The sequence below is a fragment of the Dasypus novemcinctus genome, chromosome 17, assembly GCF_030445035.2.
Source record: "Dasypus novemcinctus isolate mDasNov1 chromosome 17, mDasNov1.1.hap2, whole genome shotgun sequence".
NCBI classification, from domain to species: Eukaryota; Metazoa; Chordata; class Mammalia; order Cingulata; family Dasypodidae; genus Dasypus; species Dasypus novemcinctus.
This window is the reverse complement of record NC_080689.1, coordinates 81,408,636-81,432,145: the sequence shown is the minus strand read 5'-3', so window position 1 is coordinate 81,432,145 and position 23,510 is coordinate 81,408,636. Positions and strand designations below refer to the sequence as shown.

The 23,510-nt window shown below is 39.5% G+C and overlaps 1 protein-coding gene across 4 annotated transcripts in view; it reads left to right on the top strand.

The window, feature by feature from the left end:
* EIF2AK3 (eukaryotic translation initiation factor 2 alpha kinase 3) overlaps positions 1-22,520 on the top strand; it is an 83,864-nt gene extending 61,344 nt beyond the window's left edge. For 3 of the 4 annotated variants that reach the window (XM_071208954.1, XM_058279055.2, XM_004472282.5), the window contains 5 exons: positions 186-966; positions 7,112-7,279; positions 14,380-14,481; positions 19,915-19,977; positions 21,315-22,520. In XM_071208954.1, the coding sequence (XP_071065055.1) occupies positions 186-966; positions 7,112-7,279; positions 14,380-14,481; positions 19,915-19,977; positions 21,315-21,515 (1,315 nt within the window). In that variant the 3' untranslated portion in view covers positions 21,516-22,520. Of the gene's footprint in view, positions 1-185; positions 967-7,111; positions 7,280-14,379; positions 14,482-19,914; positions 19,978-20,071 lie in introns of all 4 variants that reach the window. The other variant, XM_058279056.2, reaches the window with a different exon arrangement.
* Positions 22,521-23,510: the final 990 nt, after the last annotated feature.

Sequence of the window (23,510 nt, the reverse complement as noted above, 5' to 3'; positions counted from 1 at the left end):
ATGTTTTTAAATATGAATGGCTGGAATGTACTTTATTTGTCCATGTAGCATGTTTTTATTTAACCTATACATTGTTTGTCATTTGGTAACTGGTTTATTATAGTTGAAGCTTTTTAAACAAAGGGTACAATTAAAATAATCAGCATGTATTCACTGTCATCCCTTTGTGTTTCTACCGCTTTTAGCACAGACTGGCCACTCAGCTCTCCTAGCCCAATGGATGCACCATCAGTTAAAATACGCAGAATGGATCCTTTCTCTACAAAAGAACATATCGAAATCATATCTCCTTCACCAGAAAGAAGTGGGTCTTTTTCAGTAGGCATTTCCTGTGGCCAGACAAGTTCATCTGAGAGCCAGTTCTCTCCGCTGGAGTTCTCGGGAATCAGCCCTGGAGACACGAGTGAGTCAGTGGACCCAGCCTGCACCCTGCGGGACGGTCACCTCACGGAGGGTGAGGCGCAGGACGGCACTCTGGATGGCAAGGAGGAGGGGCACTCCTTTGAACTCTGTCCTTCCGAAACTTCTCCTCATGTGAGGTCAAGGGAGAGAACCTCCTCATCTATAGTATTTGAAGATTCTGGCTGTGATAACGCATCCAGCCGAGAAGAGCGCAAAACCAACAGTCTGCATGCTGGCAACCATTGTGCTCATAGACTGAATGGTTTCAGGCATTCCAGTAGCAAATCTTCCTCTGAACCGACGCTGTCCGTCTCTCCCTCAAGACCAACCACTTTAAGCTTAGATCTGACTAAGAACACTGCTGAAAGACTCCAGCCCAGTTCACCCAAGGTGTATCTCTACATTCAGATGCAGCTCTGCAGAAAGGAAAACCTGAAAGACTGGATGAGCCGGCGATGCACCATGGAGGAAAGAGAGAGGACCATGTGTCTGCACATCTTCCTGCAGATAGCGGAGGCAGTTGAGTTTCTGCACAGTAAGGGACTCATGCACAGGGACCTCAAGGTTGGTAGTTGTAGACCATCACACGGGGCTTTTAATGGGATGTTTTGTAATTCGCGGTGGTATGTGCAGTTCTTCTTCAGGGTTTAAATGGAGAACCCCTAAGAGTGGAGGAGAGTCACGGCATCAGGGAGCAGAGGTCTGGAAAGGTAGGCCAAAGGGCCTGCTGCAAAAACAAGAAGTCTCATGTTTTGAAAGCTTGAGGCAACACGTTCATTCTCCTCCACGATGTGCTGGTGTTCATTGTACTTTAAGAAGTATTCCCAACACCCTTTGTGAAAAGAGAGAGAGAAAGAGGAAGGAAATCCACCCTGACGGGATATTCCCCATTTTTCTTTCGCCTTTAAATAACCATGGCCCAAGCACCCCCTGAAATCGCATGGAGAGGTTTGTATTCCTTCATTAGCCAGCTCTGGATTGGGGCAAATCATTTAGCATCTCCATGCTTTTTCCCTTCTATTTCTGAACTGTTGAGGCTTTGAGGAGGGGGTAGGAAGCTAGATGGAAAAAGGTAGAAAATGTTGCAGGTGATGGCTTACAGTCTAAAATCTTTGATTCTGTGTTTCAGTATATATGGTATTGAATATTGTAGCAATACAGAATGCTAAACTGCATCAGATTCTTACATGTAGCATTTCCTTAATATGTATTTTTTAACGTAAGCATGTGGAACTTTTAACTACTTTCTGATATATTCCATATACCCATAGCAGTCATCAGTGGATGGGTAGTGAATTTTTTTTTTCTGATGGAAATAACTCAAAGATTCATTCTTGATAGATTTGGACCCATTTTAAGTATTTTCAGTTTCATTTTATGTAACCACATGCTTTATTTCAGGCTCTACATTTGCTTGTTATTTTTGCAATAGTTATTTTCTAAAAGCAGGTTTTTTTGTTGTGGTGGTTGTTTTGTTTTTATTCTTGAATCTATTTTAAGGGTTTGGAAAAACAAGAGTAAGAATTAGAAATAATTACTATTTTCTAAAGTGATTGCCTTTCTAGTATAGCTTTAAAAATCAAAATGCAAAAGGAATTGACTGAGTACTCTATCTACTGAGTTGCACAAAACACAGAGGCTAAATGGGTGGAAGGCATTACAGAAGACAGATCCCACCCTCACCCTCAAGGAGGTGTCCTGATGGAGGGATGGAAAAACAAACAAGTAACTCTACTGAGCAACGGAGTGTTAAAATTGTAATTAGAGAAAATGAAAGTGCTTTGGGGATGAGACAGTGTAGATAACTTGGTTCTGCTAAGTTAGATGACTGACTTGTTTTGGTAGATCTTGTCCTATTATGAATTAGTCAGAACATTTTGCCCAGCACTGGCCTCACCACTATGGAAAAAAAAATTTGCTGAAATACATCAGCTTTCTTTCCTGGGGCATCAAGTGCTCTTCTGACATGTTAGTGATTTTGATATGGGCCCAAATGATTGCCAGAAGTTATTCTGCACTGAATGAAAAGTTTGGAGATGAATTATTTTGGTTGGAAGAAAGAAGACAACTTCCAGGAGGGCGGTCACCCCAACCTTGAAAGAGTAACGGCTGTTTAGGTTGAATATGATAAGTGCTCATCATGTGGTGGGAAGCAGCTAGCCGATGTACACGTTCTGTACACACAGAATGCCAAGTTGAAAGGCAATATAATTATCTTTTCACTAATTATGGATATTCTTCTGTTGATTTTATAATGTGAATGAAATATTGGTGACTGTTCAATGCTATAATATTGTCTAAAGATTTTTCATCTTTGTATGTGAAAATTTCTCTTTAGCTTTTCTAAAAGTTTTTCTTTCTTTCTAACAAATTAATTTTTTTAAAATATTTATTATTATTATTTTTTAATTACATTAAAAAATATATATATGAGGTCCCATTCAACCCCACCGCCCCCGCCCCCCACTCCCCCCACAGCAACACTCTCTCCCATCATCGTGATACATCCATTGCACCTGTTAAGTTCATCTCTGAGCATCACTGCACCCCATAGTCAATGGTCCACATCATAGCCCAGACTCTCTCACGTTCCATCCAGTGGGCCCTTAACAAATTAATTTTAAAGCTTTCTAGTGTCCTAGAAAAAATACCCCCAAGATGTTTATTCCCACTGGAAAAAGCAATGCATTGCTGCATTCTGACCTAAGTGTTTGAATTCAAGGCTAAAGCTTCTAGGCCCTCCCCAACTTTTGTATTTTGGTCGTGTTTTTGTCCTCAGCACCTCAGACTCCGCCTCTCCAGATTTCTGTTAACGGTTTTTATTCTCCCCACTCTAGCCACGCTGTTCTTTTTTTTGGTTACTAAAATATAGTGTCCTCATAGAACTTGGTACTCTTCTTCGTAATTCTCATCACATCTGTATTATTTATCTTTTGGTTTCCATGGGGGCAGGAACTATGTTTTGTTTTCCCATCGGATCCTAAGCACATGCCTGACACATTCTAGATGCGCATATCATTTTATTTTCAATTTTCTTTTGTTTGCAACCAAAAACATTTATACTGATTTAAGCAGAGCAGGAAATCTGTTTGGTGTGTTTAACTGAACTGCCTAGGATTCAGCTATAAAACTTTATCTGGGGTAAGTGATATGGCCAGAACCTAATTTCTCTCCCTGCCAACCCCATTTCTTTTCATTTGCAGGCAGGCTTTTCTGTCACAATCTCAGGATGGCTGCCAGCAATTCTTTGTGCTGCATATTTTTTTCTTTTAAGTCTTTTGGATTTTGTGAGGCAGGGAGAAAAGTATTGTCACTAGATTTTTCTAGGTTCATGGCTAAGCTACAAAAAATGAATTTTAAGTGCAAGTCAGTTAGCTGGGCCAGTAATTTATTAAGGAAGGGAGGGAAGAGAAATGGGAGAAAATAACAGATTATGGGTCCCAGATAGAGAGGAAAGGGGCTGAAAAGGAATAAAGAGGGCTAATTTACAGACTACAGTTCCCATCACAGATGACAAAGTGCCCAGGCTTACTTGCATGCTGATCCAGACAGTGGTAAAAGGCAAGGACAGAGGTTGTTTGGCTTTGGCGTGTGTCTTTTAAGCAATTAATCATTCCACCCCTTTGCTAATGACAGGGGAGGAGTCCCAGCTGTTTGCTGTTTTGGTTAATTACCCCACCCCTTAGTATCCTTTGAGGGCCCAATCATAAGGCCCCATGGGGAATATTCAGGGCTTCCCCTTGATTCTGGAGGAAATCTCCTTCCAAACAGGAGTTCTTGCAGGGTCTTCCACCAGCCATCTCGTGGGGTATTCATGGCCACGGCCACGTGGATTTCCTGCCAGGTTCCAGATGCCTATTGATTCCTAATCTGCTAGGCTGCCTCATTATCTCTTTGCCCCACTATCGATCAAAACTTGTGGGTTTTATTCTAATAAACTAAGGACACGTACTCGTCTCTAAACCAGTCTCCTGGCCAGGGGATGGAATTATGCTGATTGATTTAGGCAATCTCTGGAGCCAGGATGACTTCCACACAGTCCGGAAGAAGGGATTTCACCAAGTAGCATGAGGACACTTCCAGTGGAAGCAGAGGGGGATGGCTGCTGGAGAGCCAAGAAGCTGTCTGTTATGGTATATCATAAGTAACAGCTGACATCAGATGGGCAAGGGGAGGAAAGAGAAAATTTCAGGCAGCTTAATCCGTTATTATCTCTGGTAAACAGATTGCTTGGGGGAGAGCTACAGGTTATCATAGATTTGGTTTATCCACAATGATTTCATTGCTTCAAAGTCAAAATTGCATAATGGTATTTTGGGGTTGGGAAATAAAATACTATTTGTCTAGCAGTATTTAAACTTTGATGAAACTCAACTTTATGAGCTCACTGGCTTCCTTTTTCCTTATCTTGAGGCTTATGAAGGGTTGTCATGCTAGCTGGGGAGTGGAGTGACCTCTGAAGGAAGGGTGGTTTATTTCACATGGGCCCCTTTGAGTTGAACCCATGATATATTTGTTTAGACAGATCCTTTAAACAGTTGCATATGAGCATTTGGAACTCGGGACAGAAGTCTGGGAGTAGAGACTTGGGAACATGAACATTGGAAGAGGCCGCATGGGATCTTAGTCAAGGGCTCTTGTTTCCTTTGATTGTCTACTCTCCCCTGTCAGGCGTAAACCAGAAGAGGAGTCTGTTTCATTCGTTCATCAAAATTAGTGAATAGCTTCAAATAGAAGCGGTCTTATATGTGAATTCTACCCATACTCATATTTCACATAATATATTTCTATTTCATGTGATATTTAGTTCATTATAGGGCAGACATATAGTATTTGTCCTTTTGTGTCTGGCTTGCTTCACTCAGCATAATGTCCTCCAGGTTCATCCATGTTGTCAAATGTTTCACAACTTCATTTTTTCTTACTATTGTATAATATTCCATCATGTGTATACACCACAATTTATTTATCCATTCATCAGGTGATAGACACTTGAGTTGTTTCTAACCTTTGGCTATCATAAATAACACCTCTGTAAACATTGGTATGCAGATGTCTATTCGTGTCACTGCTCTCAGTTCTTCTGAGTAGGTACCTAGCTGTGGAGGAGTATATCCTCCACAGTGCCTGTACTAGTCTACATTCCCACCAACTGTGAATAAGGATTCCTATCGCTCTACATCCTCTCCAACATTTACAGTTTTTTTGACTTTTTAATAGCAGCCAGTCTAATAGGTATGAAATGTTATATCATTGTATTTTTTTAATTTGCATTTCTCCAATCCCCAGTGATGTCGAACACTTTTTCATGTATTTCTTTGCCATTTGTATTTCTTCTTTGGATAGTTATCTTTTCTAGTCTTTTGCCCATTTTTTAAATTGGATAGTTTGTCTTTTTATTGTTGAGTTATGTGATCTCCTTATATATCATGGATATTAAACCCTTGCCAGATATGCGATTGCCGTATAGTTTCTATCATTGATTCGGCTGGCTTTTCACCCATTTGACAAAGTCCTGTGAGATGCAAAAGTGTTGAATTTTGAGGAGGTCCCATTTATTTTTTCTTTTGTTGCTCATGCTTTGGGTGTAAGGTTTAAGAAGCTTCCACCTACCACAAGCTCTTGAAGATGTTTGAAACGAACAACTGTAATTTAATACTACACAATGTTAATATCAGTAAAAAAAAACCCAGATATACTAAGTGAGGGAGACTTAGAGTACTACATGTTGTATGAGTCCATTTATATATAAATATAAATCAATTTATAAAGGTGAAATTAGATTATTGGTTGTAGGACTAAGGAAGGAATGCTAGGGAGTGTGGAGTCTTTCTTTTTGGAGTAATGAAATTGTTCTAAAATTTTTGAGATGATGACTAAAAGCCATTGAGTATACACTTTGGATAGATCATATAGTATGTGACTGTAGCTCAATAAAACTATTTATTGAACAAATAAATAATTGTGCAAGAATAGCCAGAAACAGCAGATATGTACAGCAGGGAAAACAGAGAGAAAATGAGAGGTGAGGAAATTTCTTGTTTGTTTTTCTGTGTGTTTATTATTATTGTTATTGAGATAATGAAAATGCTCTAATGATGATTGAGGTGTTGAACACACAACTAGGTGATTATATGAAATACCATTGATTATACACTTTGGATGAACTGTATGCTTTATTAATATGTATCAATGAAATTGATTTGCTTATTTAACTTTGTGGGCCTTGGTTTCTATGTCTGTAAAATGGAGCACTAATCGTACTCATCTCATGGAATATTAAATGAGTTAGTATTAGTAACTGCTCAGAACAGTGCTTGGCATATTGTGAGGGTTATATGCATTTACTTTTACTTTTTCTATTATCATTATAATTATTATGGCTTGCCCAAGCAGAGTCTATAGAATAAGAAGATTAAGAAGATTAAGAAGATTAAGTACCTTGGACCCCAGGGAGTATGGATCTCTAGAGGTTTCAGTAGATGCTCAGTAAATGCTAGCTCTCTTTGCTACCCTTTCCTTTCTTTACTTACAGTACATAGCTGTCATTGAAGAATTATTTTTATTTTCACATTAGCTCACTTAAAAGAGAAGCGTACTTGAGAATATCTAGTCTCTTGTAATTATTTTCTGTAGTCATTTAAATAATTATTTTCCATCTCTCTCATCCACACACACCTCCCGTAACTTGTTCTGTTTATTTTTCCAGCCTTCAAACATATTCTTTACAATGGATGACGTGGTCAAGGTTGGAGACTTTGGATTAGTGACTGCAATGGACCAGGATGAGGAGGAGCAGGTGGCTCTGACCCCAATGCCAGCTTATGCTCGACACACTGGGCAAGTCGGGACCAGACTGTATATGAGCCCAGAGCAGGTGAGGTTTGCTTTCTTCTAAAGGGAAATAGGCTTTTGGTTAGCCTGGCCAAGCTAGCTGTTGCTGATGACTCTCTTCCCACATTCTCATTAACATACCCAAAATATAAGCGAATGATGAAAACTGGCAGTAGTGTTCCTCAGGCACCATAGCTAGGGTACAATTTCTACTACCTGAACTGGGGGCGGGTTAACAAACACACTGCCATGACATACAATGCAGTATGTACCGAGCTGCCCTCTACAGGACTTCACAGGCAACTTCCAGCAGGAACCGTGGCAGGAAATAAGGTAGGCAGCCTGGGGTAGGTGGCTTCTAGGATGCTTAGTGTCCAAAGCAAAAGCGTCACAAACGGGGAGAAATATGGGAGCAGTGCATCCTGGTCGTGGTCAGTTTTTTCCATTACACTATTCAGCGTCGTGAACCCAGCTACAAGGCTAATCATATTCACAAAACTCTGTATACCAGGGTCAGTGGTTCTCAAATTTCTTGGGCTCAGTACTTATTTACACTTGCAAAAATTATTGAGAACCCCAAAGAATTTTTCTAATGGGCTTTTTATCTGTCAATAGTTGCCATTTTAGAAATTAAAACTGAGAAATTTATAAAATTTTATTAATTTGGTTAAAAATAACAGTATTAAACCCACTACATCTTAAGATATTTTTATGAAAAATATTTTCCAAAACAAAATTGAGTGATGAGTGGCATTTATTTACATTTTTGTAAATCTTTAATCTGGATTCTCGTATCTGCTTCTGTGTTGAATCTCTTGTGATATATTGTTTTGGTTTAAGTATATGAAAAAAATCTGGCTTCATACAGATATGTAGCTGGAATACTTTTATAGACGTTTTAAGTCACTGTGAGTATTCTTTGATACTATATTAAAACTGAACAGTAATAATTTTTAAAAACTGATTTGCATGGTGGAATCTAAAACCACATCAGTGAATGTTTTTTACTCTGCTGCACTAACATCCTTTGGTCCATCTTGTACTTTGAATGGTTCTTTTACCCATTTATGGTTTTGTAGCATTGTACATTGGTTATTTGTGAACTGTTGGTTCCCTGAGTAATGCAGCTTTTCCAAAAGTTGTCACATCTCATTATACAGTATAAAAAGTCACACTGATTAATATCGTCACGAATCTTGTCAGAAACGGCTCTACCTATTAGAATGCTGTCAGGTTTATGGAGGTGGATAAAAATTTTCCAAAATTCTAATTTGCCATTGAAAGCTCAACTTTATCTTTGGCAACAAATACTGTCAGTTTTCCTTGAAGTGTCATCCTCACTCTGTTCATCTTTTAGAAATGTGAGTCATAGTTAATCTACTAGTCATTCTGTCAACTCAAAATGGCGTTCATGTAAAGAGTAGCTAGTTCATCTTGTAAGTCAAACAATTGCACTGCACTTTGGAATGGAACAGAGATGCGCTATGAATGCTTCCCCTTCTGTCACACGGAATTTTTAAAAGACATGTACTTAAAAGTTGACATTTAATATGACTAATCCTTTTTACTTCCTAAGCAAGGGCATTTTAAGTGAAGCTGACTTAATTCATACAAAAGACCAGAGTGCACATATCAGTATATTGAAAAGGCAACTAACAACTTAGTATTATGATGGAATTATGAAAATATTTTGCCCTCCTGGAGCCCCTGAAGGGCCCTTATGGTCCCCAGGGGTCCATGGGCCACACTGTGAGAACCACTGGCTTAGGTTACTCTTCGGAAGGGCTTATCAGAGACCAGTAAGATTGCCTTTGAGGAGATGGACTTTGTTTTACTGTTGTATAGTACCCTTCTATACTGTTCGAATTGTTTACATTATTCAAGTGTTTCTTTTTCATATTTAAAATTTTTACTTTTCATTTGATTTTTAAAGAATTTTAAAGGAACCCTATACTTAGACATCTTGAATTTCAAAAATAAAGAAAAACACTAAGTATTTAGATAAGGAAAACAGTTATAGCTAAAAGACTGTTTTCTATAGTGCTAAACTTCAGAAGACAGTGAAGCAACATGTACAATCTTGTATCTGGCTATGGAGTTATTCACGTCCCAAAAAAATTCAGACAATTTTAGATAGGTAAGAGTTAAAAAAAAACCCTCAAGAACGCAAAGTGCAGAAATGTGTGCGTACTGGGCTACTTTTTGTGTAAATAAGAGATAGGTAAGTATGTATTCTATTATAAAAAAACTCCAGAGAGAAGATGTGTAAGAAATGCTCCGGGGGCAGTGGCAGAGGGGAGGTAGCCTGTGGGGACCGGGTGGATGAGGTGTAGAATGCTGGGGGGTGGGGGGTGGAACCTAACCGTGTGCTTCTTTTTGAATGAGGTAAATGTTATCTATTACACTTGAGTTGAAGAAGAAAGGGAAATTACAGTATAAATATATTGGCAATGGACATTAGACCAATTAACAGCATGTATCAGTGGCTTTTGTAAATATGGATACTGCAGCAGTTTGATATAATTGATGAATTCCGAAAAGAACTATTGGATTATGTTTGTAATCTGATCTGTACTTGGGCATGATTGAGTTATCATTGGGGTGTGGAGTCCCCGCCCAGTTCCCACCCCTTGGTGGGTGGAGACCCACAGATAAAAGGCAAAGGACAGAGTTAGAGCTTTTGATGCGAGGGTTACTGATGTTAAAGTTTGGTGTTGGAGTTTAATGCTGAAGACTTAAGCTGGAGCTCTGGGAAGTAAGCTCGCAGAGAAAAGAGAAGCCAGCTCCAGCAGGAAGGAAGGAGCCTTGAACCTAGAGTAAAGCAAGCCCCAGGAACGTGGGAACCCAGGAAGCCTGAGCCCTCGCAGTCGTCAGCAGCCGTCTTGCTCCAAATAGACTTTGGTGAGGGAAGTAACTTATGCTTCAAGGTCTGGTATCTGTAAGCAATTGCCCCAAATAAGTACCCTTTATGAAAACCAACCAATTTCTGGTATTTTGCATCAGCACCCTTTTGGCTGACAAATACAGATAACAAAATGAAATTTAATCAAACTCTAAACTGTGTTCTTAGTAAAAAGTTTTTAATTTTAAATATGGCCAATATAATAAGCTTTAATTTCCATATTAAATTAGCAAAGATTAGGACATGAAAGAGGGTAAGAATGAGGAAAGTAAAGGTAAGAATAGAGATTTATATTTGATGTAATTAAATTCAGCTAGTAGAATTAAAAGCACTTCTACCTTCTATATCACTCCAGAAGTTAAAAGCAAAGCACAGCAAAAGGAACAGGATGGAAATAAAAAGCACAAAACAAAACTTATTGGAAAGTTTTTATTAGTTATGACAATAAATAAGTAAACGGTGTTTAAATTTCACCATGAAAGGGAAAACTTCAAATTGGGTTAATTTTTTTTCCCCTAAAATGAAAGATAATTGAAGAATAGTCTAGGTCTTATAGTATGTATAGTTGGCATTTGAAAATTTATTGATGAACAAATTAAAATAAGATAATACTTTAGGTCAAACTTCTAGGCCACAAAGGAACATCAGCATATTTGCAAATACATAAATTGCTCTCTTTTTTTTGATTTTGCTTTTGTTTTGGTTAGCTAGATCATGAAAACCCTCCTAAGTGGCTGCTGGTTTATGAAAATATGAAATAAAAGTACTAATATAAAGTATCATGCAGAAAATGAAAGAAATGAAGAGAGTTAAATTTCTCGGAGGCTATTAAAGTTAGTTATTTATTTTAAGGCCTTCATTCTAAGGTACTTCACTGCCTAAGTGATGTAGCCTTCCCTTGGCACCTCCAGGGAGGGAAGGGGCCAAGGCCAGCAAGGTGGGAAAGCAAGGATAAGAGCTGATGTTGGTGAAACAGAAGAAGCAACTTTTGGCTGATTTTTAAAGTTTTACGAAAAGAATCCTTTCTAGCAGATTACTTAAGAGGGGAAAACAGTTTAGAATTAAAAAGGATACGTCAGAGATTTTAATTTACAAGAGACCATTATTATTCCTAGTCTAGCAGGGAGTCACGTAAAATGACAGCTTCCCACCAAACTGAGAGGGAGATGTCAGACCAGGAAAGACGCGGACGAGCGCAGCCTGGCGAGTAGAGGAGCGTTGGGCAGGGGCTTCGGGGGAAGCTCCTCACGGGGCTGGGTCTGAGCCCGGTGGGGCCTGAGGCCTCCCCGTGGTGGCGGGCGGGAGCTTGGCGCTTCCGAGGTCCGAGCCACACTTGCCGCGAAGCAAGAGGATTCCTTTATACCACGAGTCTATGTGCAGGTGGGGGGGGGGCATGTGCGGGGAGCGTGACCAAGGACTGCTCAGGGCAGGTGACCAAGGCCTGGGCATCCATAGTGCTTCCCCGCAGGGCAGAGGTTACACTCTCACAGTACCTGCGTAGAACAAGCCTTTACAATGCTTGTCAGTAAGGCTGAAGTGGCAGCTTCCTATTGATACGAAGGGGTTAAACAGCTCACAGGAAAGATTATTGTTGGAGTTCCCTGGGAGAGGAGTCTAAGCATACTTTATTAGTCACGAGCTCTCAGTTATTTTGCAGGGCTTGCTGTGTAACTATTAAGAAATGAAATGCTAACTAAAACGGGAAAGAGGGAAGCGGATGTGGCTCAACTGATAGAGCATCCACCTATTATACAGGAGGTCCAGGGTTCAAACCTAGGGCCTCCTGGCCTGTGTGGTGAACTGGCCCATGCGCGGTGCTGCCGCACACAAGGAGTGCTGTGCCATGCAGGGGTGTCCCCGCATACGGGAGCCCCATGTGCAAGGAGTGCGCTCCACAAGGAGAGCCACCCTGTGTGAAAAAAGCACAGCCTGCGCTGGAGTGGCAACACACACATGGAGAGCTGACGCAGCAAGATGACACAACAAAAAGACACAGATTCCCGGTGCCACCGAGAATGCAAGTGGACACAGAAGAACACACAGTGAATGGACACAAGAGCAGACAACTGGGGTGTGGGGGCTGGGGAGGGGATGAGAAATAAAATAAATCTTTAAAAAAAAATGGGAAAGAACTGGAAGGGTTGTGGGAAAAATTGCAAAGCCATACAATATGCTACAGTTATACAGAAGTGATTATTTGCAACCCATAGTATTCGAACTGGCTTAAGAAATCTATTGGCCCACGTAATTGAGTTGTCCCAGTAACATGATGTGGCCAGGGCTGGGTAAAGGAGAAATTAAAACATTATGCAGGAAGCAGATGTGACTCAAGGGACAGGGCTTCTGCCTACCATATGGGAGGACCCGGGTTCGATCCCTGGAGCCTCCTGGTGAAGAAGAAGAGAAAGCATGCCTGTGCAGTGAGTGAGTGCCCGCATGGCGAGCTGAGTGCCCACACGGAGAGAGTGCCCGCGCAAGGGAGTCACAGCGCAGGTGATGATGCAACAAAAGAGAAACAGGGGAGAGTCAAGGTGAAGCACAGCAGAAATGAGGAACCGAGGTGGCGCAGTTGACAGGGAACCTCTCTCTCCTTCAGAAGTCTCCAGGGTCCAGTCCCAGTGAATCCTAAAGGAGAAAAAATAAGACCAAAAAGAGAAATAGATACAGAAGATTACACGACAAATGGACACAGACAGTGAAAACAGCAGAGCCGGGGTAGGGAGAGGGGGGAAATTAAATAAATAAATAAATCTTTTTTAAAAAGTATGCAACATCATCAAAATACTATAAATACATATTTATATCCATAGGAAAAAAGAAGGAAAGGCTATAAAATGTTTGCAGTCATTGCCTCTGGTAGTGGGACTTGGAATGATTTTTAATGCATTTTGGACTTTTTTGTATTTTCTAATTTTTCTCCATAAGCATGTATTAAACAATAGTAAAAAAAAGTTTTTATAAGCATTACTTTAAAATTTTGTCACTCCTCAAGAGGTGGAAATATACCTTCACCCTTTAAGTGTTGTGAAGACAAAATAGGAACAACTAAGTAAAGGAATTCCATTGGGCTGCTTCTTGATGGAGAGGTGCCCTGACAGCCTTCCCTCCATTCCCTGCCAGGGCCTGTCCTATTACACTGTTTATTCTTTTCATAGCATTATCATTTCTGAAATTATTTATTTTCCTTCCCTCCAAAGTATACGCTATGAAAATAGGGGCCTAGTTTGTCTCTCTTCTTACTCCGTCTCCAACACCTAAAGCAGCACTGGTTTCTAGCGGTGTTCCCAGTAGTGCTGGACGAGTGCCTCTGGATGTGGGTGGAAAGGCAAACTCCGCTCGCCTGGTCACCCGCGCCCTGCGGAGCGGGCTGTGCTTGGGCTGATGACCCAGGCTGCCTGGGCCCAAGGCGCCACACACCCCAGGCGCCCCTGTGACCCCAAGGAGAGCATTTCCAAAGGAAGGGCCTTTTGTCAGATGTCAAGTATATGCCTAAAGTAGTGTTCACAAAGAAGAGTCCTGAGTCCCAGCGGGTCACTTTAAATTTGAACGAGTCTTTGTTTAATAGAGCCGCTCGCTTGTAATTCGTGTGTCCATTTTAACAAGTAAGCATTTATTGAGGGCCCTCTCTGTGCCTCGCTGAGGTCGGATGCTAGGAATACCAAAGGAGCAGTTCCCTCCCCTCCAGGACTTTGCAATCTAGTTGTGAAGAATAAGAAATATGCACAAGAAAAATACAACTGAGGATGCGAAGTAGTCCCTAATTAAGTACCATAATGAGGGCTAAGCACAGTTGATTAGTGGTTTGGAGTAATGAAGATTTTCTCATAAAAATGGGTGAGGACAAAGATGACTGGAAATGAGAGATGTGCTTGAGATAGTGCTTGCTTTGAAAAACTTCACCTCAGGGGTAGTTGAGCTGCTTTTACCGGCTCCCACAAACTTTTTTTTGCTTTGCAAGGCTCCAGGTTTCTGTCAGGGCCCATTTTACTGATGCATATCTCAGAGCTACACCTGAGCTTTCCTTCTGTAATGCTGAGTAGTTTAATTACTCCTGGTTTAGCAGGTTGAAGAAAAGAGGCTTGAGAGTTTACTAATTCTTTGCTAACATTTTTACAGGTACAATTTCATTTAAACCAAGAAGTGACTAAGTAAACTTTGGAATTTCACTAATGCTATCTTATCAGTTATACTCTCTCTGTGTTAATTTGTTTTTTATATTTGTTTTTTGTATGGAATTTCAGATTCATGGAAACAACTACTCTCATAAAGTGGACATCTTTTCTTTGGGTCTGATTCTGTTTGAATTGCTGTACCCGTTTGGTACACAGATGGAAAGGGTCAAGGTAAGCACCCCTCTCCTCCAAAGAGGTACAAAAAGAAAATTGTCCAAAGCTTACAAAAGGAAGAGTTGTGAAACAAAAGAAGAGATTCTTGATGCCAGCAGACTGACTAGAAGTGACAGAGGTCGTGTGAGCAATATAGAGAGGACTTATGGACTCTGCTTTCATTTAAAGCTCCAGTCTTCAAACATTGTTTAGTTGAATCGTTCCTTGTTGTTGCATAAATTCGCCATAATTTAACAGTGTGTTATATAGGGTAATTATGGGCCAGGGGAGTGATGGTTGTGGTTGTTCAGAGAAGAAATTTCCAGAGTACAAGTGGCCTCATACTTTTAAAAGCTAAAAGATGAAGCATAACTAGTTTTTTCCCCCTCAAAACACACCATGATCAAAGTTTTAAAGGCATTTGGTACTGAAAGATTTTTAAGTCACATGCTTCTCTCCATAAGTAGTTACCCCTCACCTCTTCTAGCTATTGTGTCTGGTAGTTAACTCTATAGTTGGGGAGTTTATGCCCTTATCACCATTTCTTAATTTATGGATTTTAGATTTATCCATTGACTTCCGGCCGTGGTAGATGAGGATATAGTTCTCACATAGAACCAACAGATTCACATCTTCAAACTAAAAGGACCTATCAAGTGTTCTGTACAATAAATGAAAAACAAGAAAAATCAAAACAACTAAATTTCAAAATATTGGAGATAAAGGCCCTGAAAAGGCTTCCAGAAAGGAAAATAAAACAGTAGCAACATATGTAAAGGAGCAAGAATCAGATGGCATCAAAATTTACATAGTTATAAGTACATCAAAGGACACTATCAAGAATGTGAGAATGGGAGAAAATATTCATAAATCATATCTGAGAAGGATCTAGTATCTAGAATATATAAAGAATGATTACAACTCAAAACAGAGACAAACAGTCCAATTAAAACATGGGCAATGGTCTTGAGTAGACATTTCTCCGAAAAAAAATACACGAAAATGGATGTAGCGTATGCCTCCTACGTATGAGGTACCAGGTTTGAGCCGAGGTACCAGGTTTGAGCACCGGTACCCCTTAGAAAAACGCACAGACAAACAAATGAAGAAGGAAGAAAAAAAAAGGCCAGCTTTCATTGGGGAGTGGATGTGGCACCTGCTTTCCATGTGCAGTGTCCTGGGTTCAATACCCAGTACCTCCTAAAAAAAAAAAAGAAAAGCTATAGAAATGGCCAATAAACACACGAAAAGTTGCTCAACATCATAGTCATTAAGGAGATGCAAGTCAAAACCACAACGAGACCACTTCACGCCCAGGAAGCTGATGATTAAAAAGGAAAATAAGTTTTAAGAGGATGTGCAGAAATTGGAACTGTCATACATTGTTGGTGGCAATGTGGGGATGTAAATTGTTGCTGCTGCCATGAAAATAATTGATGGTTGCTCAAAACGTTAAACATAGAATTACTATACAACCCAGCAATTCTACTCTTTGGTATATACCCAAGAGAAATGAAAACATATGTCCATGCAAAAACTTGTACACCAATATTCATAATAGCCAAAAAGTGTAAACCACCCAAATGCCCATGACTGATAGATGAATGGATAAACGAAAGGTTGCTTAACTGTACAGTAGAGTATTGTTTAGCCATAGAAGGAATCGGTTCTGACACATGCTCCAACATGATGTACCTGAGAAACATCCTAAGTGAAGGAGCCAGGCACAGGCGGCCAGATAGGAGTCCATTTGCGTAAACCGTCCAGAATAGGCAAATCCATACAGACAGCCGTTGCCTGCAGCTGGGAGGAGAGGTCCTGGGAAGTGACTGCTTAGGGGAGGCAGGTTTCTTTTTGGGTGGTGATAGTAGATGGTAGTGATGGTTTACACAGCATTATGGACATAATGAAAATGACTGAATTGTACACTTTAAAATGGTAAAAAAAAAAAAAAAGGTGAATTTCATGTTATGCTAATTTTATTTTAATGAAAAATATTTTTTAAAATCAGGTAGTTATATAAAAATTTTGGCTAAATTAATAGTTTTAATCTTGACCATGCAAATATTTGTCCGATGTTAGGCCAGGTAATGTACTGTGACTTTCTTTTCTTTCTTACATAAGTTTTTTTTTCCCCCCAGAATTGCCTCTTTTTGTTATTTTTAACAAATGTTCAACATCTGCCGCATGTCAAAAAATATTGTCTCTGTGCACAAATATAGCCTCTAGCTAGTCTTTGTTTTCCCCTTGAGAGTTCTCAAAGTCTCTGTCCTAGTCCTTAGGTATCTGAAAATGTATTTCAGTCTATCCTTACACTTCATCGATAGCTTAGCTGAGTATATAACCCTAGATTGGAAGTAAGTTCCCTTCAAAATTTTGAAAGCATTGCCCCCTTTCCTTATTGCTTCCAGTTGCTTTTGAAAAGCTGATGCCATTCTGATACCGATATTTTATGCAGGACCTGTTGGACCTGCTTTGTTCCTTTCTGGAAGCTTTTTAGAGCTCTGCCTTTTTCAGTGGTTTTCTCAAATGCAGTCCTTTCATTGATAGGTCTTTCGTTTCTCTAACTTATTGCACTTAGCATTTGATAGTTCCTTTCAGTGAGAAGATGTGAATCTTTCAGTTCTGGCACGTTTCTTATGTTATTTCATTGACAAATTCTTATTAATTTTTCTGTTTTCTTTTCCTGGGACTCCTGACTTAATCCTGTTAATGTCTTATGTTTTTTTTCCCTCCTGTTTTCCACCTATCTTTTTGTACTATTAATTCTAAAAGTTCCTCGCCTTGTTATTTCAACTTTCCTAATTACTATTTTTACATTGACCATCCAATTTGTAATGTCCAAGATTTTCTTCCATTTCCTTCACCCTATAGACTTACACAATTTTTATTCTTTTAAAGTGAAAACATTTACTGGAATGTGCAAACTCTGCCTCGTTTAGCCACAGCTTCACCCAAGTTTCCATTAGTGAATGTAGCACAATTAGTGATCTGGCCATGTTTTTGGTTTTTTTTTCATCAGTTCTATTGAGATATAATTTACATACATTAAAATTCGCCCATTTTAAGTGTACATTTTGATGGGTTTTGATAAATTTATGCAGCCATGTAATCACCAGTAGCATAATATAGAGTCCCCGTCTGCCACCCCCGGAGGTTCCCCTGTGCCTTCCCGGTCAGCACCCTTTCCTTCCAGCCTCTGCCCTGGTCCCAGGCAACTGCTCACCTGCTTTCTATCTTTTCTAGAGTTTCATATAAATGGAGTCACGCAATATTCCCTTTTATGGCTGGCTTCTTTGACTCACCATAAAGCTTTTGCTATTCATTAATGTTTTTTAATGTATCAGTACTTCATTCCTTTTTATTACAAGTAGTATTCCACTGTATGATTATAGTGCAATTCTTATATCTGTTTACTGTTGAGGAACAGGTATAGTTGAGGAGGACATTTATGACTAAAGTTGCTATGAACATTCGTGAATAAGTCTTTGTGTGGACATATACTTTCATTTGTCTTGAGCAAATACTTAGGTGGGATTGCTGAGTCATATGGAAGTGGTTTAACTTGCTGTTTTACATTCCCACCAATAACATAGCGATGTTTTAATTCCTCCATATCCTTACCAACATTTTTTTTTCAGTCTTCACAATTTTAGCAGTTCTAATAGGGGGATAATAGAATCTCATTCTGGCTGTAGTTTGCATTTTTCTGCAGATTAATGTCCTTGAGCATCCTTCAAGTGCTAATTTGTGATTTATGTATCTTATTTTGTGAAGTGTCTGCTCAAATCTTTTGCCCATTCTCTTATTGTTTTCTTTCTTTTTTTATTTATTTATGTTTTTAAAGATTTCTTTTTCTTTCTTTCTCTCCCCTTCCTCCCTCCTCCAGTTGTCTGCTCTCTGTATCCATTCACTGTGTGTTCTTCTGTGTCCACTTCTATTTTGTCAGTGGCACCAGGAATCTGTGTCTCTTTTTGTTGTATCATCTTGCTGCGTCAGCTCTCCATGTGTGCAGTGCCATTCCTGGGCAGGCTGCACTTTCTTTCGTGCTGGGCGGCTCTCCTTATGGAGCACACTCCTTGCGCGTGGGGCTCCCCTATGCGGGGGACACCCCTGCGTGGCACGGCACTCCTTGCGCGCATCAGCACTGTGTGTGGGCCAGCTCCACACGGGTCAAGGACGCCCTGGGTTTGAACCATGGACCTTCCACGTGGTAGGCAGACGCTCTAACTGTTGAGCCAAGTCCGATTCCCTCTTTCTTTTTATTAATTGTTAGAGTTCTTTATATATTCTGGATACAAGTCCTTTGTCAGATGTATGTATTGTGGATATTTTCTCCCAACCTTTTCATTTTTAATGGTGTCTTTTCATTTTCTTAATGGTGTCTTTCAGAGGGCAGAGGTTTAAATTTTATAATTTAATTTATCAAGTTTTTCTTTTATGCTTAATGCTTTCTTTGTAGAGACTCCATCCATTCCCTGCCCCCCCGCCACTGAATTATGGATGAGATGTTTGGTTTTTTTAAATTCTAAATTTAGAAATAAAGACCTGTGTTTTAAATGTTATTGTATGTTTAAAAATTAAGAGCTAGCTTTTACCTGCTCTTGCTAGCATATTAGCAAATGAAACCCTCTCCTCTAGGGCCTACAGCTAGATTTTTCTAATGAGGTTTCTATTTTCCTTTAATGGGGGATAATGGATGCCAACCCATTTCTTATTTTTGGTTTTTATTTATTTTTTCTTTCTTTTAGCTTTTTAATTTTTATTTTTGTTTAAATACATCCCAGCTTATTTCTTAAAAAATGCGAAGACTTGGTTTATTTCATTTCTAAAAACTATGAAAGGAGTATCAGGCATCATGCTAAATGATTTACTTGAATTATCTCATTTAATTCTCAAAACAGTCTCATGAGGTAGGTCCCGTTTTCCCTGTTTTATAAATAAGGAAAATGGAACACAAAGAGAGTAATGATTTATATGAAAATTCCCCCAGTGAATTGTCAAAAGCTTAGTTTTATACTGAATATGTAGCACAGTTGGTTTGGTTTTCTTCACACACGTAAAGAACGTGTTCTTTCCTGTCAAATACAAAGAAGTTAGAGACTATTATAAAAGGTAACCTACTATAGGACACAAGGATATATTCATGAATGATCAGATTATATTTGGACCAAATCCATTTTTAGTTAAAATCCAGGTGTCAGTATCATGTATGACTCAAGAATAATTATATCTGAATTTTCTAGAATTTGATGATTTCATAGAAGGTACATAGAAAGCATTGTATATAAATGATCCTATCAGGAAAAGCCCTTGGTAACTTTTCCATCTGTTTAGTATCCAACCTTTCTTCTTAGTCATTCTGTTAGTATCATAAAATATTGTTACATTTAAATAGATCTATATATCAAAATAAAGTTAAAGGTACATAACACTATTTATTCTTTTTAGACCTTAACTGATGTAAGAAATCTCAAATTTCCATCACTATTTACTCAGAAATATCCACGTGAGGTATGTATGATTCTCTTCTTTTATTTTCTTTAGAATTACATTTAAAATGTAAAGCGTCCTTAGCAGTTGACTGGCCAGCGTGCCCTTTTTACAGATGAGAAAGTTAAAGGATTAAAGAGGAAGGGAAACTGTGCCCAAGACACCCAACTTGTTAAAGTCAAAGCCTGGCTTGGTGATCCTGGCTTCTGCACTCCGTGCTGCATGATCTCCTACGTGTGAAGTTCTGCAGCCTTTTGCTTAAAAACTAGGAGCAGCACCACCCTCGTGGGAGTCGTCTTTTCTCTCTTTCGCTCTAGCTGCTGTTATGATCATGCCATTTATCTCTTTATCTTAGTGAATTTGGGAGAAGTCTTAAATACTGGCTTATTTCTTTAAAAAAAAAAAAGGCTTTAATTTCCACTGATTATGTACATTGGCGTTATACCACTCATTGTGACACAGCAAACGATTCAGGAGTATGGGAAGGGAAAATTAAGCTGATCTTGAAGGTGAAAAGTATATATAGGTGACTCTGTAAGTTATTTTGGGGGGCAGTTTTTTAATTTATTTATTTGTTTTTATTTCGTAATATGTTTAGTCCACAAACACAATATATCCTTTCAAAATTCATAAATTGATAAATCACAAATTTTCTTGAATAAGGTTGAAGTAAATTAACATGAGTCAATATCAAATTGGAAAAAGTAAAAATGTATCTTTCAGCATTATACGATCAAGGATTGTATTAAAAATGGACTTTATGGTAATATATTTAGGAATGTGCTAGCCTAAAATGAAATGTTTCACTAAATATCATTTTCTTATCATATACTTTGCAAACTTGATGAATTGATTCCCATGGTGGCTCATAAGAATATGTGTTACATTAAAAGAGGTTCCAAAAAAAAAATCAAGAAAGGGTATTAAATGCTGATCTCTGGTATGATTATTTTTTATTAAAAATGTTATTGAAATAATTGTAGATTCACTTGGACTTGTAAGATGAAACTTTTTTAAAGTCAAATTATGTCATTGTTTCAAGGATGTGATTAAAGGTCCATTATTATATGTTAAAAAACAAATGATTGCCTCCAAATTGTCCATGTTTATTTAAAGCAGCTGTTGGCCAATAGTGGTATCCATAGGCAAATCCTGCCTGCTGCCTATTTTTGTAAGTAAAGTTTTATTGGAGCACTTTGTTGGCACATTGCCTGTGGCTGCTTTTATGCTTCAGTGGCAGAATTGAGTGGTTTTGTATTTCTCAAAGCTTAGAATACAGAAGAGAGTCCTGAGATGTAGAAGGCTGTTTTGGCGTCTGAACCTAGCCCCTTAATCACAAAACACTTTTCATGTTTCAGTATGTCATGGTTCAGCACATGCTCTCTCCATCTCCCATGGAACGGCCCGAAGCTATAAATATCATCGAAAATGCTGTATTTGAGGACTTGGAGCTTCCAGGAAAAACAGTGCTCAGGCAGCGGTCTCGCTCCTTGAGTTCATCAGGGGCAAAGCCCTCGAGACTGCCGAGCAGCTCCCAGAGCCCTTTGCCGGACAGTTAGCCTTCGTTGTGCTGGCAGCCCTAACTGGTGACAAAAGACAGCTCACTCTCAGGAACGCGGCTTCCCAAAACTGTGGACTTGAAGATGTGTTCTATGCTCGATTTTATTTTAGACTCCTTTTTCTAAGTCAAATTTAAACTGGATATTGGGGCATGACCTAATTTGAGCCAACTCTTTGTTTTTTGCTACATTCAAGCAGAAACTATTGCTAAACTTTTCATGTACAGTCCTTTTTCATCATTGGTCTCTTAGGACTGGCTGGCCAAACTCTATAGCCCTGACCTTTTGCCTAGAGAGGTAGAAGCAATTTCTATAATATACAGAGAGAATTAAATGGAGTATTTTTATAGTGTGGAAGACTGAAAGTCCTCACATGTGGAAGCTATAACATTCTAGAAATAGGTTTTCTAGAGATTTGATGGTGATTTTGAAACATTCCAAAAAAAGCTGATTCCATTTTTGTCCCTGGTGGATAAGTTAGGAATATGCACTATTTGGAGAATAAGTAGCACAAACTGTATAACAGTTTATGTCCATAGCTAGTTTTGTAATGATATTTGTAGCATTAAATACTTTATTCCTTAGATGGTTCTAGGAAGAATTTAAGAGCTTTTTGTACTTTTACCTCTGTAAAGGGAAAATGAAGCTTTTTATGTAAATTGGCCAAAAGTTCTGCTCTTGGGATTTTAAAAAAAAGCCGTAGTAAGAAATGAATCATATATTACAACTAACTTCTTCTATTATGGACTTTTTAAACCTAATGAAATCTTAAATGTCTTATGTGTAATCCTGTAGGTTGGTTCTTACCCCAAACTGATTGCATCATCTAATTTCCCTAAGTTGTTTTTTTTTTTAACTTTTCACTGTAAATACGTTTATTTTTTATTTATAAAAATTATGAACTCAATCCATTTGGGTTGGAGGTGTACAGAACGCACTTTAGTGTGTTAACTATTGTGACTTCTTTCAAGTCTAAATGATTTAATAAAACTTTTTTAAAAATGATTTATGATTATTGACTCTTATTCAGGGGAATTAGTCCCAAAATGGTAGATTTTCAAATTTATAAGGTGGGATCCTAGGTCTATGAAGATTCATAATCCTACCTCAAAAAATCTTACTCCTAACCTATTCCAGACAGGTGACTTCTGTGTGTTTTCCCAGAAACTTGGCAAAACCAAGTCCTTTTCAGGACTCACAGGACTTCAACCCTGAGGCGCTTCCCGAGAGCCTGTGCTGTGCGGGGGCGGGGCCGTGCCGGGGGGCGGGGCCTGTCGGGGGCGGGGCCGTGCCGGGGGGCGGGGCCGTGCTGGGGGCGGGGCTCCACGCTTGCTGCAGGCACACAGCGCAGGGCTGACTTGGCTCAGACCACAGGATTACCTCCCGTTTCTAGGTAATGGCCTTTTGACCTACCTCACACAAGCTGGAGAAACCACAGATACTGCGGACCTGATCAGACTCATGCAGCGCTGCGTGGCCCGTGCCTGTCTTTGCCCTGGCTCTGCTGCGCTGCTTCCGTATCGCCCCTCTTCATCTCCTGGTCTGCCCGTTTCGTTTGCTGCCCCTTACTCCTTCCTCTTCACCTGAACCAGGGATCCTGTTGATTCCATCCCAGGATCCGAGCTGAAGGTCCTTTCACCTCGCAGCAGCCCTGGGAGGTAGCCATGGCAGGTGTCCTTATCGCCATCCCACTTAGACTGAAACTGTGGGAGGGTTGCCTAAGATCACAAAACCAGGGGGTAGCAGAATCCAAGTCATTGTTTTGCTACTCCCTTGTCCCAAGCTGCCTAAGGGTTTGTAAATTCTTACATGATAGGGAGCGGATGTGGCTCAAGCAGTTGAGCACCTGCCTCCCACATGGGAGGTTCCGGGTTCGGTTCCCAGTGACTCCTAAAGAAAAAACAGGCAATGTGCAGAAATAATCAGACAACAAGCACAAACAATGAACAAAAGTACTGAGCAAACAGACAAAGGAGCCGTGGGGGGTGGGGGAAG